The sequence below is a fragment of the Chiroxiphia lanceolata genome, chromosome W, assembly GCF_009829145.1.
Source record: "Chiroxiphia lanceolata isolate bChiLan1 chromosome W, bChiLan1.pri, whole genome shotgun sequence".
Classification (NCBI taxonomy): Eukaryota; Metazoa; Chordata; class Aves; order Passeriformes; family Pipridae; genus Chiroxiphia; species Chiroxiphia lanceolata.
In genome coordinates this window covers 5,570,130-5,590,993 of record NC_045670.1, presented here as the reverse complement: position 1 = coordinate 5,590,993, position 20,864 = coordinate 5,570,130, and the positions used below count along the sequence as shown (strand labels likewise).

At 43.9% G+C, this 20,864-nt stretch overlaps 1 protein-coding gene across 1 annotated transcript in view; it reads right to left on the bottom strand.

The window, feature by feature from the left end:
• The window catches only part of LOC116779991 (transportin-1-like), a 91,826-nt gene that overhangs the window by 70,695 nt on the left and 267 nt on the right, over nt 1-20,864 (bottom strand). Inside the window, exon 2 of the mRNA XM_032674496.1 lies at nt 17,438-17,513. Within this exon, the coding sequence (XP_032530387.1) occupies nt 17,438-17,513 (76 nt within the window). The remainder of the gene's footprint in view (nt 1-17,437; nt 17,514-20,864) is intronic.

Genomic DNA, 20,864 nt, shown 5'->3' with positions numbered 1-20,864 from the left:
ATGCTCTGTAACTATAAATGTATTGATTTACAAACATAGCTTTTACATAGAATTCAGTAACTTCAAAAACCAGGAATCCATCCTATGCATATATATTTAAAAGAATTCTATAACTTCGCCTTTAATACAGGTTTTAAATACCCACCAACTTCTAAAAAATGTAAATATAAAAGTTCTTCCACTTGCACAGCACTGCATTTCAAAGGCCAACAACTTTTCTGGGAGAATGGATTTACGATTTTGAATAAAAATATTAAAAACTAGATGAGCGGACAATCTCTCAGCTACAGAATGTGGTTATGAGACGTGACAAGTATTACTATCACTATAACATGGCAAGTCAAATGAATTCTATCATTTTGTTTAAAATTTTTAAAATGTCAATAACAAAGGTCAGGTGGAGAATGTCCTAAAGAAAGATGTTCTCACTTGAACTCTTGATCAGCCTCAGGTTTGCCTGAAATGCTGATGCCTCAGAGTTTTTTTTGGATTTTTTTAACTTTTATAGATTTTAGAAGTAGTTGTATAGTAAATGTAGTTTTTAATGTAGCTGCATTATATCCCTTACCCTTTATCAATCTCTCTAAATTCCGTTAGCGTGTTTAGTCTTCTTTTCAAGGTAGAATTGTAGAAAAGCATCCTAGGCCTGGAGATATCACCCAGGCACAGCAACCTTCAAGTCCAGAACTCTGGAGGAACTCCAAGGACTGTACGTGCTAAGAAGACGAAGATGAGGAAGAAGGGGAATGTCGGGGGGCAGAACGGGGCAGAATCGGGGGTGGACAAACCTGGGATTGGATGGACCTTATTATAAAATCATAGAACCACTGTCTGGGTGCACGTTCGTGGTGTGTATTCCTCTAGGCCATTGGTCTGATAAAGGACCTGCTCTCTTTATCTTATACACTAAATTGGTCTGGAGTCTTTTTCTCCTCAGTCTTTTTAGGCAACAGTTTGGCACTCCAAAAGGTGAAAAAGTGGGACCTGTGACTCCTCCGGATCAGGAAATATCATCCTGCAGGAAATTCTTCTGCTGGCATATTTTGGAGAATTCCCACATCGATCTTGAGAAGCCCCAGCTCCTCAGAACAACACACACAGGTGAGATAAAAGAGCAGCTCCTTTGGGTAATTTTGCTAGCAGTTGCAAAGGGTTTTTTCCTGGAAATTGAGGAATACGGTAGGCTGGGAAGTGAGACTTTGGGCCCGTGTTGTTGCAAAAGTCGGTATTTTCCCAGTCTGTGGGCAAAAGCCCGGGACCGTTAAGGGGGAGTGGGTGGAGGACCAGCCCCCCCTCGTGGTTATGGTAAAGGCAGGGCAGGGACAGTGGACAGTATCACTGTAGTTACTCAGGGGGGTTTGTATTGGCTTGGTTCAGCCAGAAGGAAAGGGACGCCTTTTTGCATTAAAATAGCTTCCTCTGGCCTGAAGTCAGTGGTGGTGCATGGAGACAGAACTCCTGTGGTAATCCTCAGGTCATAGGTTCAAATCTGGTGCTGGGAAGTTTTTTTTCCTGCCTGGTAGTTGTCATCATGGGTTGTGTAGAGTCCCGAGAGGAAGAGATTCCAAAAGGATCTCCTTTAACCTTGGTTTTGTGGCCCTGAAATATCTTTAAAGAGGCAGAAGTTATGTAGGATCTCTATAAATATGTGGCCTTTGCATGGGCTGTTGGAAGGGGAGACTTGGCCAAAGTTTGGCTCTTTTCAAATGAATACAGTGTTACAGCTTATGTCGACCCTCCATAAGGAGGAGCAGTGAAATGAAGTAGCATATGCTGAATTGTTTCTGGCTTTATTAAACTGTCTGCAATGGAAAAGTGAATATAAATTAGGGAAAGCCGTGGCAGAAGCAGAGCTCTCAGAAAGCTCTGAAAGTGGAAGGATCATTTTTTTTTTTTCAAGCACAAGTCCTATGAGGAGAGCCTGAAGGAGTTGGGGGTGTTCAGCCTGGAGAAGGCTCAGGGCAGACCTCATCACTCTCTACAACTACATGAAAGGAGGTCGTAGTCAGGTGGGGGTTGGTCTCTTTTCCCAAGCAACTATCAGCAAGACAAGAGGGCATGGTCTCAAGTTGTGCCAGGGGAGGTTTAGGTTAGATATTAGAAAGAATTTCTTTACAGAGAGGGTGGTCAGACATTGGAATGGGCTGCCCAGGGAAGTAGTGGATTCTCCGTCCCTGGAGATTTTTAAAAAGAGACTGGATGTGGCACTTAGTGCCATGGTCTAGTAACCATAGCGGTAGTGGATCAAGGGTTGGACTTGATGATCGCGAAGGTCCCTTCCAACCCAGCTGATTCTATGATTCTATGAAATGGTTTTAGAGAGAGGAAAGAGGAAACACCATAGTAAACGTGACCCCATCAGTCAAATTTATGTTAAAAGCCCGACAAACGAGGATTTAGATATTTTAATTGCTCCTGATTTGCGAGGGGGAAGCCTGGGCGCCACAGGTCAGGCGGGCACCGGGGCCGCCGGCGTGGCTGTAGGCGCTGCTGTGGGCGTAGTGGCGGGAGCTGCCAGACCGGCAGGAGCCGTGGGTACCGCAGGGGTTGCAGGGGCTCCAGGCGCCGCCACCGGCGCTGCGGGCGCAGGTCCTGCAGGACCGGCGGGAGCCGCGGGACAGGTGGGTGCAGCAGCTGCTGGCGTGGCCACTGGCACAGGACCGACGGGAGCCGCAGCGGGCGCGGATCCTGCCAGATCGGCGGGGTCGGGGGTGGCAGCAGCCGCGGGAACAGCCCCTGCCGTGGCTGCTGCCGGAGCTATTGCCACGGGGGGCGATGGTTGCCACCATGGGAGAAGCGGGGATCGGACGCCCTGTGGACACCACGATGGGAGCCACTACGGCAGGTGCTGGGGGAAGTAGTGCTGGAGCAGCGGTGGCAGGAGCCGCCTTGAGTCCGGCGGATGGAGCAGGGACCGCAGTAGGTGCAGGTACAGAACACTCCACGGCTACAAGCGGCGCTGACTCAAATGCCCAAGATATCTTGGGAGAGACAGGCAAAATGGCTGCCGCTGGAGGAGGAACGGAGACGGCGCCTACAGGCGTGGTCACCGCCCTGATAAACACCGGTGCTTCTGGTTCCACCATTATGGGCGGAGCTGGAGCCACCTCTTCCCCATTCCAAGTCTCAGTCCCTTACGGTCCTTACCCCCCCACCGGGTACGTTGAGAGTGGGGTAATCTCAACTGCCCCCTCCGCCCCCCTCCCCATATACAGGTTTTCCCATTCTGGAAGAGGGGGGCAGCATCTAGGGGCGTTTCCAGCTTTTGCCCCATATCATCAGGGGATGGGCAGGCCAAGGAGGAGCAGATCATTCTCAGCCTCTGAGAGGAGGCAAAGGCGGGGCCTTCCCCCCTTTGACCTTTCGAGCATGAAATTCAAAACTAGAGACAGTGATCTCACTGACACAGGTACAGAAGCCTCTGATGACGAATCAGACAGTACTTCAGAGGAGGAAAAAGCTCCTGTAGTAAAACCAAAAACAAAGGTAAAGGTTTCCACAGCAACTGTGAAGGGAAGGGGGAGAAGGGTGAGGCTCTGTCAGATCCAAGCCCTGTGGCTAGGAGAACGAGAACAAGGAAAGGAAAAAATGTCTTAGAGGTTCCCCTGAGACAGGCAATGGGCAACCAAAGACCAGTTTTGATAAAAGTTCCTTTTTCTCTGTTTGAGTTACAACAATGGAAGGCCTCAGTGGGGGCATATAGAGAGAACCCAGAAAAGGTGGCTAATTATGTAGAAAGAGGAATAAGAACACAAAATCCGGACTGGTATGACCTGGAAGTTATAATGGATACATTACTTGATAGTATGGAGAAGGAAATGGTTAAGCAAGCTGCCTGAACTGGGATTGAGCTACTACTAGTATCTGGAAAAACTCACAGGGGAATTTAAGAATATATTGCCTTTAGAGGACCCGGAATGGGATCCCAATTTACCAGAAAAGATGGAAGCATTGAAACACTATCAGGATTGGGTGGTGTATGGTTTAAGACATGGTATTCCAAAAGCAGTAAAATGGACAAAAATGTATGAGGTGAAGCAAGACAAGAATGAATCCCCGACAGACTTCTTGAATAGACTGAAAGAGGCCATACGAAAATAGGTCATACGAAAATATACAGATGTGGACATCAATTCAGACCTTGGGAAAAAACACTTGGTCTATTTGTTCATAGGCCAGTCTGCAGAAGATATAAGGAAAAAGTTGCAAAAGGCAGATGAGAATAAAAGATCGGTGATTCACTGGATATAGCCTGGACAATGTATCGGCGTAGGGATCAGAAAGGCAAGGCAAAAGTACTGAAGGTGGTGGCAGATGGCTGCCACACACCCCATAAATGCAGTAACTGCCATGAACGCCACAAACACAATGTCCACCACAAGTGTTGTAAATACAATTGCCAGCATGATAAGGGGAACGGTCAGTGTTCTTTCTGCAAAAAGAAATGACACTGGAGAAGGGATTGTCCAGATTTGAAGAAAAGTGGAAACCCAGTCCCTCAACTGGCTGTGGACCGGGATGGACAAGGTGTCTGAAGGGGACTGGAGGATTCTTCCCCAGCAGAACCTCCAGTTATAGCTAAGCTGGGAGGAAAAGAAGTTGAATTCTTGGTTGATACAGGCGCAGCATATTCTGTGTTAAATACTTTGGAAGGGAAACTGAGTCATGATACTGTAAAGGTGGTTGGTGCTACAGGGGTAAGCAAAACAAGGCCTTTCTTTAAACCTTTGAGATTTAAATTGGGAAAGCACTGGGTAACTCATCAATTCCTCTATATGCCAAACTCTCTTAAGCCTTTACTGGGTAGGGATCTATTGGAGAAATTAGAAGCCGAAATTAAATGTTGCAAGGGGGGGGAATAAAAGTCATAATTCCTGACACTAAATATATCGAGGCAGCTACCTTTTTCATACAGGAGAACCACGGAGAGATCCCCGCAGAGGTTGAGAATGCTGTCATCCCTATAGCGTGGGCTAGCAATTGTCCTGGGAGGTCCAAGCAAGCTCAACCAGGAGCAACACCGGTAAGACAAAAACAATACCCTTTGAAGCTAGAAAGCCATAAAGGATTAGCACCCCTAATTGAGAAGTTTCTTAAATTCAGGTTATTGGTAGAATGTGAATCCAAATACAATACCCCCATCCTACTGGTAGAAAAGGCTGATGGTAAGAGCTATTGATCGGTGCAGGATCTAAGGGCAATCAACAAAATAACAGAGGATGTACACCCAGTAGTGGCCAACCTCTATACCTTACTGACCACATTAACAGATGATTTAGGGTGGTTTACTGTGCTTGATCTCAAGGATGCCTTCTTCTGCATTCCCATGCATAAGGATAGTCAAGAGTTTTTTGCTTTTGAATGGGAAAATCCTGAGACGGAGAAGAACTCAACTCACCTGGGCAGTTCTACCCCAGGGCTACAAGAACAGTCCGACTATATTGGGAAACCAACTGGCAAAAGAACTGGACGACTGGAGAAGGTAGCAGCCAGAAGTTGTCCTGCAGTATGTGGACGATATACTAATTGCTGCCAAAGGTCAGGATGAGTGCATCCAGCTCACTGTGTGTTAAACTTTTTGGGACTAAGTGGGTATAGACTCTCGAAAGAAAAGGCACAGATTGCAAAGGAAATAGTCATCTATTTGGGGCTTGAGATCTACTGTGGACATCGATGACTCCACATGGACCAGAAAGAAGCCATCTGTCATCTTCCAGACGCCCACACCGTACAAGAAATGCAGGCTTTCCTGGGAATGGTAGGATGGTGCCACCTGTGGATACCTAATTATGGGTTACTAGTCAAACCCCTATATGGAGCACTAAAAGCAGCCAGGGAAGGAGTCGTGACATAGACAGACAAAATCAGAGCCGCATTTAAACAGCCGAAACAATCTTTAATGTCAGCTCCAGCATTTGGGACTACCAGACCTAACTAAGCCTTTTGAACTGTTCACATGTGAGCAAATGAATGTTGCTCTGGGGGTACTGAAACAGACCCCGGGAAACCAGCAAAGGGCTGTGGCTTACTTCTCCAGACAGTGTTAGCCAAGGGTGGCCCGGGTGTTTGAGAGCTGTAGCAGCAACTGTTATCCTGATCCAGGAGGCCCGAAAATTCACCCTTGGGCAATGCATTGTCGTGTATGTACCCCATGCAGTCCAAGTTGTGCTTGAACAAAAGGAGGGCCACTGGTTGTCCCCTAGCAGAATGCTTAAATATCAAGCTGTTTTGTTGGAACAGGATGATGTTATCCTGAAAACAACATCTCTTCTAAATCCTGCTATGTTTCTGTCCTCAACATTGACTGACATTGTGCCTGAGCATGACTGTTTGCAGACTATCGAGGAGGCCTATTCCAGCAGACCAGACCTGAAGGACATGCCTCTGGAAAACCCAGATTGGGAACTGTACACGAATGGAAGCAGCTTCATGCAGGATGGTTAAACGAATGACAGGGTATGCAGTAACAACCAAGGACGAGGTAATCGAGGTGAAAGCCTTGCCAGCGGATGTGTCATCCCAAAAAGCAGAACTGATTGCACTGACAAGAGCTCTAGAACTGAGCGAAGGAAAGAAGGTAAATATATGGACTGATTCTAAATATGCATTCAGTGTTGTACATGACCATGGAGCCACCTGGAAAGAAAGAGGGCTACTAACTGCCCAAGGCAGTGGGATCAAACATGCAGACCAAATACATGCACTCCTGCAGAGTAGTGGGAAACCTGAGGAAGTGTCTATCATGCATTGCAGAGCTCATCAAAAGGGGAAAACAACTCCCAAATTGGGAAATCATTTTGCCGACCAGGCGGCAAAAGGGGCCGCAGAAAAAGGTATCCTAGCAGTAATACCGCAGAAGGAAATCGATCTGACAGGGTTCACCCAAAAATATAGTGAGAAATACCACCAGTTAATTAAGTCCCTTAAAGCTGAAATCAAAGAAAGTGGATGGGTTGTTACACCTACAGGACAGGTTGTAGTCCCACCCCAACTCCTTAGGGAGATAACTCTGCGGGAACATGAGGTTACCCACTGGGGAACAGAAAATCTTCTAAAACATTTGAAGAAGGTAGTAAATAGGGTCAGGTATGACCGAAGTCGTGCAATCCATTTTAAGTAAATGTGAAATCTGCAGGCAAAATAATCCCGATACAAAGCAAGAGAGTGGTGCTTGGGGTAACAAAGGCTTCCTGGAGATTACTGGCAAATAGATTTTGCTGAGTTACCACCCAGGGAAGGATAGATGTACATACTAGTACTGGTTGACACCTTCAGTGAATGGCCTGAAGCTTACCCCGTCACACTGACACAGCAATGTCAGGAAACATCCATGTCATGGGTTCAGGTTTTGCCTCTAGCTCTGCTGAGAATTCGCATACAACCAAGGCAGAGATAATATAAGTCCTTATGAAATATATAGGAGACCATATCAAGTTCCACATATTCCAGGGGACATTCACATGAGGGGAAAAGTTGACTTACAGAAGTATTTAATGGTTCTAGGCTCTACTTTACAGAAACTCCAGAGATTCATTGAGTTATCCAGACCCATAGAATTGGACGCCCCTGCTCATCAATTCCAGCCTGGAGACTGGGTCTACATTAAATGGTGGGACAGTGACACACTGTGAGCCAAGTGGAGAGGACTATTCCAAGTCCTGCTGACTTCCCTCACTGAAGTCAAAGTTGCTGGAAAAGGACCCTGGTTTCATTATTCCAGAGTTAAGAAAGCTTCTGTTCCTGGAACAACTAGCAGAGTCTGACACCGATGAAGAGGATGCAGCTCTTCTGTACATTTTATCTGTACAGTTGGTAACTATGATTTGGGTTTGGAACCAAAAATTACATGTGGTCCTAGTCCAAAATGTATCTAAAATCTTTCACAAAAATGACTGCTGGATTTGAACTCAAATGACAGCAATTGATGATGAGGATAACAACTGGTCTTTAATTGGCATTTTGTTGAATAAAACATACTTTGGCGTGACTGTTGGACTTGGGGAAACCCCATAAATGGTCATCCAGGGAACCTGGAGATGGGTTATTAAGGCCTACTTGCCGATAGCCCTAAGCAACATAATTCCTGATCAAGAAAATTGTGCAGTTCCCTGCATGTTTGTTAATGCTTCAGGAAAGATCATTCTCCCTCCCTATTGTGATAAAGACAGATCCAAAACAGGGGTAAAACCAGAAACTGTAATAAGAATGGCACCAACGCCCTGGAGATTAATTCCTCCACAGGGTTCAGGATGTTACTGGGTCTGTGAAAATTAAGCCTGGAAAGTTTTGCCCCTCATTAAAGATCGGGTCTGTGTCCTTGGGGTGAAACAAGAGTCAGCCCTAAGAGAGTTAACTAAGATAGGCCCCCTAACATCTACTCTGCCTGAGCTACCAAGACTCGTTCTGTTCTGCCCACTGGACCAAAACTTAGAAAAGCGTCCTAGGCCTGGACCAGGAGATATCACCCAGACACAGCAACCTTCAAGCCCAGAACTCTGGAGGAACTCCAAGGACTGTACGTGTTAAGAAGAAGATGAAGATGAGGAAGAAGGGGTCCCACATGCCCCCAGACCCAATTCCTGAAGGGGCGTGTCAGGGGACAGAACAGGGCAGAACCGGGGGTGGACAGATCTGGGATTGGATGGACCTTATTATAAAATCATAGAACCACTGTCTGGGTGCTCTCTGAATTCAAAGTAAAATCTCTCCATTCATTATTACACCAATTTAATATGTCCAATTATGATTTCCTTGCATATCTATAATCCACTGATAGATATGCACATATCCAAGAAATCCAGTCTTCCATAAGCAGTAATTAAGAATAAGGGCTATTGGGGACCTGGTGTTTTCTTAACCACAGGAAATAAAAGAGTTCCCTGGTCCCCCACCCAAAAGAGCCACCTATTGGGCTGGAGGGCTGAGTCCCCTGGAGAGAGGTGATCCAATTGCCAAGGTAACTTCTATGGATCAATTGACTGAAAGTGTCCAAAAGGCTGCCTGTCTCCAATTAATGCATCAACACATATTGGAACCTGATCAAGGTTCCCCGATGACCATGCAAGTGGATCCAGATTGCTTGACCCCACTAATACGCATTTCTCCCAGAATCATTAAAGAATCTGGGAATTCACTTGCAAGATCAAATCCACTCTGCTCTAGCCAATGGCAGTGAACACTCCACCCTCGATCAGACATTCTCAGGCAGACCAAGGGGGAAAATGTGGACATGGGGGGAGGTTGCCCAGGAACTGATTAGTTATGGCAGATGTTTTGGACCCCCTAACCCAGCACCCTCTAAATCTGAGTCCAAGACTGCAATCTGCCAGGTTGAGTGGCAAAGTACTGCTGCTGCTCACCAGGGAAAGGAGGTGAGAAAACCCCTCCCCAGGGGAGCACAACATCAAAAGGAACAAACACTAGCAAAAGGGGAAAGACATGCCCTCTGGATTAAAGGCATCCTGAAGCCTTATGGATAACCAGTCTAACACAAATTTGAAGGCATTAGTTGAAAACTGGGCAAATTCTCCATCCAAGCCAAACCCTCCCCCATCCACAGGTTCCCCCAAGTCTGTGCCTTCCAATCCACCTATTGGGACACTGACTGATTTAAGTGGGCAGAAGTCGGGAAACTCCTTGGGCCATCCCCAGTAAGTGAGCCAGGGGATGGGTGATGGCAACACCTTAGAAGGCTCACAGAAAGCTTATCTGGGGAGAGGATGACAACCTTTCCTATAGGTCTCCATACTGTGACTTACTTGACACAGGGGCACAGATATCTGCTTTGCACACTGATGATACTGTACGGTGTGGCATTGTGTCTAATAAAAAAGGAGTAATAGTGGCAGATGCATTTGGTAACCTGGAGTCACAACCAGCCGCTAAACTAAAGTGTTGGCTACTGGGAAAAGTCAGCGTCACTGAGACATTAATGGTCATTGGTCCATTCCCTGTTAATTTGTTAGGCTTAGACATCTTAAAGGGCAAGTCCTGGACCAATGACAAGGGCAAGCACTGGACTTTTGGTTCAGATTTTTCATTACTTCACCTGTTGCAAGTTGCCCCCCTCTGCCTCCTTGAAAGGTAACTAATATAAAATCATATCCTTTGCCTTTGGGGGCCAGAGAAGGGATTTCCCCAGTAATATCAGACTTAAGGGAAGATGGAATAATTGTTCCCACTCGTTCCCCCTACAACTCTCCTGTATGGTCCATAAAAAAGCCAAATGGGAAATGATGACTGACTGTGGATTACAGAAAATTAAATGCCAATATAGCGCCTTTGACAGCAGCAGTGTCTAACATGGCTGAATTGATTGTCACAATACAGGAACAAGCTCATCCAATTTTAACCACCACTGATGTTAAAGATATGTTCTTTATGGTCTCACTTCAGGAAAATGACCAAGAATGTTTTGCTTTTATTTGGGAGGAATACAATACACATTTACTCAATTACCATAAGGTTATCGCCACTCTCCCACACTGGCACATTATGCCCTGGCCCAAGAAGTGTCTATAATTGCAGTAGACAAGGCAGTAAGGACCTATCAATATATCAATGATGTACTAATCGGAGGTCCAGACACAGACAGGGTAGGAAATACTCCGAACTGCATTATTAAAGAAGCACCACCATATAACGAGCTACCAGAAAACAAAAGAGGCTATGCTCTATTTACTGATGGATCTTGATGTGTGGTAGGAAACCATCAGAGGTGGAAAGCTGCTTTGTGGAGTCCCACACAATGGGTCGTTGAAGCTGTTGAAGGAGAGGGCAAGTCAAGTCAGTTTGCAGAAATGAAAGCCACCCAACTAGCCCTAAAGATTGCTGAACAAGAAAAGTGGTTTGTGCTATCCCTCTATACTGATTCCTGGATAGTGGTTAACACCCTATGGGGGTGGCTACAGCAATAGAAGAAGGTCATTTGGCAACGTAGGGGTAAACCCATCTGGGCTGCTGCATTGTGGCAGGACATCGCTGCATGTGTGGAAAACATGACTATGAAGGTGCGTCATGTCAATGCTCACATGCACAAAAGTCACGCCACTGAAGAACATCAGAACAATGAGCAAGTGGATAAGGTTGCCAAGATTGGAATAGTACAGGTAGACTTGGACTGGGAGCAGAAGGGTGTGCTATTTATAGCCCAATGGACCCATGAAACATCAAGACATCTATGAAGAGATGCGACATACAGATGGGCTCGTGATCAAGGGGTGGACCTGACCATGGAGGTCATCATACAGGTTATTCATGAATGTGAAACGTGTGCGGCAATTAAGTGAGCCATGCGAGTAAAATCTCCCTGGAATAGAGGGTAGTGGTTGGATTTCCAGTATGATGAAGCCTGGCAAATTGACTACATCAGACCACTGCCACAAACACTCCAAGGCAAGAGCTACATACTCACCATGGTGGAGGCAACAACTGGTTGGCTGGAAACTTATCCTGTAAACCAGGCCACTGCTCAAAACACCATCGAGAGGCACATTCTGTGGCAACATGGGACCCCAGAAAGAATTGAATCAGATAATGGGACTCACTTTCAGAATAATCTTATAAGCTCTTGGGCAAAGAAACGTGGCATCGAGTAGATCTATCACATCCCTTATCACCCACAAGCCTCTGGGAAGATTGAGAGGTATAATGGACTGCTGAAGACTATGTTAAGAGCGTTAGGTAATGGGACATGGAAGCATTGGGAGGTAAATTTAGCTGAAGCCACTTGGCTGGTCAACACTAGGGGATCTGCCAACTGCCCTGGTCTTGCCCAAACAAAACCCCTACATACTGTGGGAGGGGATAAAGTTCCCATACTACACATGGGGAACTGTCTTGGGAAGTCAGTGTGGGTTTCTCCTCCCACAGGAAAAGGCAAACCCATCCATGGGATTGTCTTTGCTCAGGGACCAGGGTGTACCTGGTGGGGAATGCCAGAAGATGGAGAGACCTGGTGTGTGCCTCAAGGAGATCTAACCTTAGGGGAAAAATAATCTGTGGTGTAAGTCGTATGTTGCAGGAAGTAAATAGCAGGACAATGAAGAGCGAATTCTGTGAGGAGCAAGGAGAGTGTGACAATGACCCGAGCCAGGTTGGTGTTGGTGCCCAACGATCGATTGTGTTGCTTCTCCTGTCCTGAGTATCCATCCCAATGGAATGGAGCCCAAGATCTGGAGGGGTAGAAGAAGGTCATAAAACGAGATCTGTGCAAGCGTGGCAGATAGTCAGATATGGGATCTGAGTATGACATAAATGGTATGGAATAATGGGTGGAGATTGTATTGGGTCTGGTTGAGATGGTGTTCATTTCCCCACAGTAGCCCTCACAGTACTGTGCTTTGCATTGGTAGCTAGAAGGGTATTGATAACACACTGATGTTTTGGCTACTGCTGAGCACAGCACCAACACTGTAACATTCATTCCCCAGTCAAGGGCAAGATTCTGGGAGGGGACACAAGTAGGCCGATCCAAACTAACCAAAGGGATATTCCATACCATATGACGTCAGCTCAGATATAAAAGCGAAGGCAAGGAGCAGGAAGGCAGGCATTCATTGTCTCCAATGGCTGCCTGCTGAGGAAACATTATGCGTGCTGAAGCCCTGCTTCTCAGAGGTGGCCGAGCATCACTGCTGATGGGAAGTAGAGAATAAATCTTGTTATCTTTCACTTTGCTTTTCCGCATGCAAGTTTTTGCTTTGCTTCTGCTTTAATAAACTGCCTTATCTCAACCCACGAGTTGTTTTCCATCTTACTCTCTCCCCTCTCTGGTTGGGGAGGGGAGTGAGAGTGGCTGGGTGGGCACCTGGCATCCAGTCAAGGTCAACCCACCACAAGGTGGTACCTCCAAACGAACAACTCTGGGACCCCCACCACCGAGAAGACCAGGATGAAGAAGGAACAGCGGGACACTGCAGGGATTCACATGGTGGTGCTATCTTTTGCTTAATGTCTCTCACTCTCTCTTCCCACCCCCTCCCTATTTCTCTCTCTACCTCACATTAACTGTTAAATAAAATCCATACTGTTGACTTTGGCATATGGTCTCGTTTAATTAGGGCATAGGCATCCCTTTATAAATGCATCATAACATTCCCACATTAGGATTGGGTTAAGCATCAGTCACTAGAATACAATCCAAGATCAGGATCACAAGGACTTTGTATAGCTGCAACAGGATAGATAACTATGGCTATATGGGCCAGTAGAAAGCAACCAGGAACAGCAAGCATTTATCTCAACATATGTTCCCATTAGCCTAGGTTCCGCCAAGAGCCCAGCAACACTCCTAAAGGGCAGGTCAAAAGAAGCCAAACTCAAAACTTTACAAAAACTGTGTCCAACTTATCCTTCTTAGACAAGAGATAGAGGACATGGTTAAAGGTAGATCTGAGAAAGGACATATGTTTTGGCATTAACCATATGACAGTCTGAATATAGGCATAAACATTGTAGAAATAGTCTGAAGAGATTACAAAGTCACAGTTTAGTTTATCTTTAGAGTTCAATAGAGAAATACTACCAGGTGTCAACACAGTAGTCTCTGCTGATGCAAGCATCATCTCAGTGCATGCTGATACAGCCTTGAATCAACAAAATATTATGGTAAGATTATGATAGTCATCACACCCAATACTCCCTAACTGACAAGTTGAATTTCCAAAGACTGGAGAATATTCTTGATGAATGACAACGGCTATCATCTTTTGATCATTTAGCATATGCCACATCTACCTCTCATTCACAAAGTTCAGGATGCTGTGTGAGATAGCACATGCGGGATGGAGAGGTGGTTGGTGTCAGTTGGAGGCTGAAAGAGGTGTAATTCCAGGTTAAAAATAATAAGAAAGTCCCAGAATTGTCCTACTGTAGTGGCTTTTTGTGGAAATGTCTTTAGTAGCAGATGGGCTGCAGGAGTGGCTTCTGTGAGAAGACACCAGAAGCTGCTCCCATGTCCAACAGAGTCAGTTCCAGCCAGCTCCAAGATAAACCTGTTGCTGGCCAAGGTTGATCCCATCAGCGATGGCGGTAGCACCTCTGGGATAACAGATTTATCAAGGGGTAAAAACTGCTGCACAACAGCAGGCAGAAGATAGAGCAGTGAGAATATGTGAGAGAAACAACTCTGCAGATACCAAGGTCAGTGAAGAAGGAGGTGCTCCAGGTACTGGAGCCCATGGTGCAGACCATGGTGAAGCAGTCTGTCCCCTTGCAGCCCATGGAGGTCCCTGGGGGAGCAGAGATCCACCTGCAGCCCATGGAGGATCCCACACCAGAGCAGCTGGATGTGCCTGAAGGAAGCTGTGACCCCATGGAGAGCTCACACTGGAGTAGGTTCCTGGCAAGACTTGTGGCCCTGTGGAGAGAGGAGCCCACATGGGAGCAGGTTTGCTGGCAGGACCTGCGAGCCCACGGAAGGGATCCACACTGGAACAGTTCATGGAGGACTGTCTCCCATGGGAGAGACCCCATGCTGGAGCAGGAGAAGAATGTGAGAAGGAAGGAGTGGCAGAGACAGTGTGATGAACTGACCACAACCCCCATTTCCCATGTCCCTGCACTGCTCAAGGGGAGGAGGTAGAGAAGTTAGGAGTGAAGTCAAACCTGGGAAGAAGAGAGAGGTGGATGGAAGGTGTTTTAAGATTTGTTCTTATTTCTCATTATCCTGCTCTGGTGTTAATTGGTAATAAATTCAATTAATTTCCTCAACTCGAGTCTGTTTTGCCTGTGACAGTAATTGCTGAGTGATGTCTCCCTGTCCTTATCTCAACTCATGAGCCTTTTGTCATATTTTCTCTCCCTTGTTCAGTTAAGGAGTGGGCACCTGGCATCCAGCCAAGGTCAACCCACCACAAACATATAAAATATAGAAAGTGATCTGAGAAACAGCAGCACCAACATGCACACACTCCAGAAAATAACTCATTAACAAAAGAAGAGAGGTCTGAGTTCAGATCAGGGGACATTAAAAAAAACCAAAACAAACCCAAAATAAAACCCCCAAAAAACTAAAGCAGGGCAGTGTTACTATGTTATACGTCAGGTTTTATGCCTGCCAAACCAAAAAGGAACAGTTACAGTAACAGAGCATCTAAATGATAATTTTCATTTACAAAGAAATTAGTAAAAACAAACTTCTTTCATTACCATATTTTTCAGTTAATCTGAACTAAGGAAGATCTCCTAGCACCATGCCTCCTGGGAAGTACCTTCTAGATACCTATACCTCAATCTTTAATGGCTTGGAATCATATTTTATTCTATCAGCTTGCCTACTTCCTGAACCTCTGCCAGTAAGGAACTGCATAAGAAGCTGGGGGAAGCATGGTCAGGACAGCTGACCCGAACTGGTCAAAGGGATATTCCACACCATAGAATGTCATGCCCAGTATAAAAACGGGAGGAAAAGCTAGTCAAGAGCCGCTGCTCGGAAACTGACTGAGCATTGGTTGGTGAGTGATGAGCAATTGCATTGCACATCACTTGCTTTGTGTATTCTAATTATTTTATCATTATTATTATTTTCTTCCTTTTCTGTCCCAATAAACTGTCTTTATCTCAGCTCACCAGTTTGAGTTTTCCTATTCTCTCCCCCATCCTGCAGAGAAGGGGGGAAGTAAGCAGCTGTGTGGTGCTTAGTTGCTGGCTGGGGTTACGTTACAACAATGGTATAAAGCACATGAACAATTAAAGTATTGATAGCATACTCATTAACAACTAAAAATTGAATACTTTATATCTACATTAGCACCTTGCTCAAAGATTTAATATGTTGGCCGATTCAGGTCTTCAAAGTGCTCTCTCAAACTTGAAGCATTCCCCCAAGGCCTTAAAGATTATCAGATTTCCTACATAGGATGCATAAAAACATTTGGATATATTCCAGCCTTCAAATATTAAAATATACTTTCTTCCTCCTCCCTCTTTTGTTTTTCCTGAAGTAAGCTTACAGCACAACCAAAACACGAGTTCAAACATAATATATATGTTCTTGATGATGCTCTAAATGTTACAGGGCCCACATGTAAGTAAAATCTAATTTAAAGTGAAAAAAGTAAGCATTCAAAAACTTAGAGGTCAAGCATTAGAAGGCAGAAAAAGCACTAGTAGCAGGACACTAAGGAGAAAAACAACTCCCCCCCCAAATCAAACACATTAAGTACAAACAAATATGAAGACACATGCCCAAACATGTCTCTTTCACTGGCAAAGACCTCAGAAATCTGTAGCTGTAGTACATTGGAAAGGAAGTCTTTCACACATCCTGATCATTACTAAGGAACTACCTGAATTTACCAACCGGAAGAGGTTACACAGTATGCCATAAACAGTTTGTACTAACGTCCATAAAAATAAGCCAACAGTAAGTAACTACATTTTATTAGAATTAAGATTTCAGAATGAAGATTCTACAGACATAATATTGGACAACTCTAGTCTGTGATTGTCCTGGTTTCAGGTAGGGTAGAGTTAATTTCTTCTCAGTAGCTGTTACAGTGCTGTGTTTTGGATTCAGTATGACAAAGGTGTTGATAACACACTGATGTTTTGGTTTTTTGCTAAGTCGTGTTTATCCTAAGTCAAGGACTTTTTTCTTGTCTCATGTTCTGCCAATGAGGAGGTACACAAAAGAAACTGGGAGGGAGTATAACTGGGACAGGTGACCTGAACTGGCCAAAGGGATATGCCACAACATAGAAAGTCATGCCCAGTATATAAACTGCGTAGTGTTACCCAGAAGGGCGGTTTGGGGATTTGGGTTTAGGAAGGGGGGTCTGGCATCGGTCAGTGGGTGGTGAGTAATTGCATTGTGCATCACTTGTTTTTCCCTTTTAATTATCATTATTATTAGCATTTACCATTATTACAATATTTTATTTTTGATTATTAAACTGTTCTTATCTCAACCTACAAGTTTTACTTTGATTCTCCTTCCCATTCCACCAGGGCAGGGGGGGGAGGCGGGAAGGGGGGTTGAGTGAGTGACTACCTGGTGCTTCATTTCCAGCTGGGCTTAAACCATGACAGTGATCTTCAAAATATTTAACAGATTGATTACTAGGAAGATCACAGTCACAACTGGATTTAGCAGCATATTTTATAACATGTATAGTCATGATTCATCACCATGAAGTGCAAAGTTATTCCACAATTTCATTATAGTCTGATAGAAGTATGATGCTCCCACATTTTTTTTAAGATTTCATTGGACATTTAGAATGGAATCTATTTCAAGACTGAAACTACAAGCACCAACATGTTATCAGATCTTTTTCCACAAAGATTCCCAAGAGGATAAAAAGTTCTTCTACATGACTATGGAGATCAATGTACCAGTACACTGAGTATAGAAATCAGCTTCCATTTTCTTTCAAGTAAAATAAAATAAAATTAAAAAAAATAGAATAAACTAGACAATGTCTCAAAAATTTACCTTCAGACTTCAACTTTGTAAGAACAAAAATCAGGTAGTTGTTGAAATCTGGATACTGATTGAGTTGTTCTAGTTTCTGAAGAGAAAAACTGTTAAGGAAATAAATTAAAATCACACACAGCATTTATAGCTTTCTGAATACTATGATTGAGTTATGCACTACTGCATCATTTCAAAATGCTATAAGCTCACAACATACAGAGTATGAACATTCTGAAAACAATTGCTGTAATTTTCATACTGAAGCAGTAGCTTTTTAGTTTTGTTGAAATCTTAGAAAAGAATCCAGGAACAGACACAGAAATCCCTACCCTCCCAAAACCCCCTACGTTCCTCTGTACAGTTTTAGATGTCAATATTTACACTTAAAAGCCAGTAAAACCTAAGGAATCCACTGAGACACAATCACATAACACCATTTTTTTCCTCCACAATAAATAAAAGTATTTCAGCATTAAAATACAACAGCTATGATGATTTTGATAAGCTACTCACTTTAATATTAGTCATATACCTTTTTATGATGCTAACTAGCCACAGTCTGAGCTTTCAACTACGAGAAGCTGTTTAATTGTAAATGCCCAGATATTTGTACAAAAAAGTTCATGTTTATCCATGGTCTCTTTAAAACAAAAATACTGTACACAAACCAATTTTCTAGAGTGACACTTCTCTGAATAAGCATCTTACTAGCAATACCAGCCTCCTCACTATGTTCTCTGGGGCAACTGCAAGAATTATTATGTTTCTGAACAGTTAGAAGGTACATAGCTGTTTTTATAAAATTTTTCATTACTTTTGCCTCAAATTTTTAAGTATTCTGCAACTGCTTGGCTAGAACAGCAACCTGGCATTCTCCTTGTATCCTGTTCTCACACCCTGGTATTAATTACTATTATGCTCAACAATATTTTAAATCATAAGCATGCAGTGCCAGCTTTAAGTTACTAAACCTACTAGATATCATCAGTATGGTAAAAAATGAAGACATTTAACAAAAAATTATTTTTAGAGGTAGTAAGATGATTTGCTTCATAGGCATTTACTTTACTTGCTGTACAGCTAAATCTCTAAATATTCAAAGTTGCTAAACCCTAGCCAAATATATTTATGTTGACATTGATGGCCCTTCCAATGATCAATAGCCAGTGTCTCAATCACAAACTTAAAAAACTTCAGTTTTAGATATTTAGGCTTCTTATATCAAGCAGTCTAGAGAAACCTGCCCTCTTTCCACTTAATAAGACAGTAAAGTGTACTTATCACAGCCACAAGCTCCTTTGCTGTGAAACACAATGAGATGAAAGGTAAACAGGATGGTCACAGCAAGTGAAAAATAATACAGAACATTCTACATGGCTCCTAGAAATGAATAAACACATATCCAAAGACTGTTGCCAAAGATGCCATGCCAAAGAGTTCTTTCAGAAACAGACAAGATTTAGGGTAGCATATTTCAAAATTTTTTTCTTCTTCTCCCTCTAATTGATCTAGGAATCAAAGAATAGCTTATAGGCCATATTTTCTCATCAATTTCTTCACCCACTTCAACATTTTCCTTTTTTATTCCAAGAAACATCTATATCTTCATTTGAAAAATGTTTGAAAGCCTTACCAATTCATAATTTGTTAACAAAGGGTTTGGGCTAACTTATGCTCCTCACTTTATTACATTTCAGTTCTAAACACCTAAATATGCCAAAATTGTATCACAAAGAGCATGAGAGTCAACACATTGATAATCTTATTTAAAAAAATTATGGACTGGAAGCACTTCAAATTTGAAACCATTGCCATCCTAATTAGACATACTACTAAAGTAGGATTCCACAATACAACAGTCATTACAAATTTTTGTGGAAACAATCTCAAAGGAAACTTTTTAATTATAGGACATGGTCTATCCAGTTGTATTAGAACATTTTCCCAAATTGATAATACAGTAGTAAAAATGTGCCACTTATCTAACCTTTACAGGTCAGCATATGAGGATCTCCTTGAAAGCACAGGTATTTCAGCACAGCAGTGAGTTACAACTGCCATTTAAGAATTTCAAACATCAGTTAACAGCATTTTTGTTCAGTAAATTTTTATTCATCTTCAAGACAGACAGCATCACCTATATTGTCCATCCTACACATACACTGTTATTTTTCAAAAACAAACCAGATGCCATTATTTGAAGTAGACATTTAAAATGTAATTTTACATGAAAGTTATACTATAATCACTGCTGCTATAAAGACTTTTGTATTTGAAATACTAAAGAAGAGCACCTGTTTAAGTTTGGGGCATTATCAGAACACTTAGCCACTTCTGTATATCATTTTTCAAAGGAAGCAATAGCATCTTAAGAGTCTGAAACATAGCTGCAAAACCAAGGTGAAAACTACCTCCACCTTTCAGGTAAGAACAGAAGCTTTCCAAGGTTTGACCACATCTGCTAAGAAAGCCTAGAAGTCAAGCAAATTTGGCTTCAAGCTAAACTCCTAACATAACATACATACATATTCTTACCTATGTAAATAAGTTCTGTTGCCTTCTGTGAAGACCTTCAAGCAAATGCCTTAAAAAAAAAGGGATCAAGATGCTAAACTCATATTTTTCAAAGGACAATATCCTTTCAGGACTTCTAAATATTTTAAAGCACCTCTATAGTTAGCTCAAGGAGCAGGAGACAGTAGATGAGAGCTTTTCAAGACTTATGCGTCTACTAGTCTTAATGTACAATTTTCCTCTCGACACCAAAACAACAAACCAAAAATCCACAACACTAACACAAAATGCACTGCAAAGCTGCACAAGACACATACAGTAGATTTCACTCTTCTTGTGAAACGTAAAAAGCGTAACGAACAGTATTTCAGGCTCAGGATTCTAGGCAGGCAGAAACATCCTCACAACGTAGCAAAATACAGTGTCAGAGCCAGCAGGCCAACGAGAGCATGCAGCCAGCGGCTCCATCAGGAACATTCCTCCCACCAGCTACGGCTTTCGCCGTGAATCCCAGCGCCGGTTAGTTTAGGAAGCCCCTGATCGTCCCTACTTTGCCGCCGGGGCGACAGGTACCTCGCGCCGCATTATCAACTCAGCTTGGAGGCAGAGGCCCCCGCTCCCCCGCCCCAGCCCTCTAGGTGGGATCCGCCGAGGATGAGGGCTAGGTGCTGGCAGCGGCCCAGCGTGGGGTAATCTGGGAAAGCAGCAGATACCGAAGCAGCCACACGGAAAACAGGGCTTAAAAAGAAAAAAAACGAACCTTAGCTCCGGGCTCGCAACATGTCCCCGGACACTCGGTGGGGGAAGATGGCCTCGCGGCCTATAGGCCGCCTCGGCGGTTCAAACACCGCGCCACGGCCACCCGCAGAAGCGGAGGCTCAGCCCACAGTGTTCGCTGTGGCGGCTCCCCAGGCAGGTCCGGCCGCCGCCT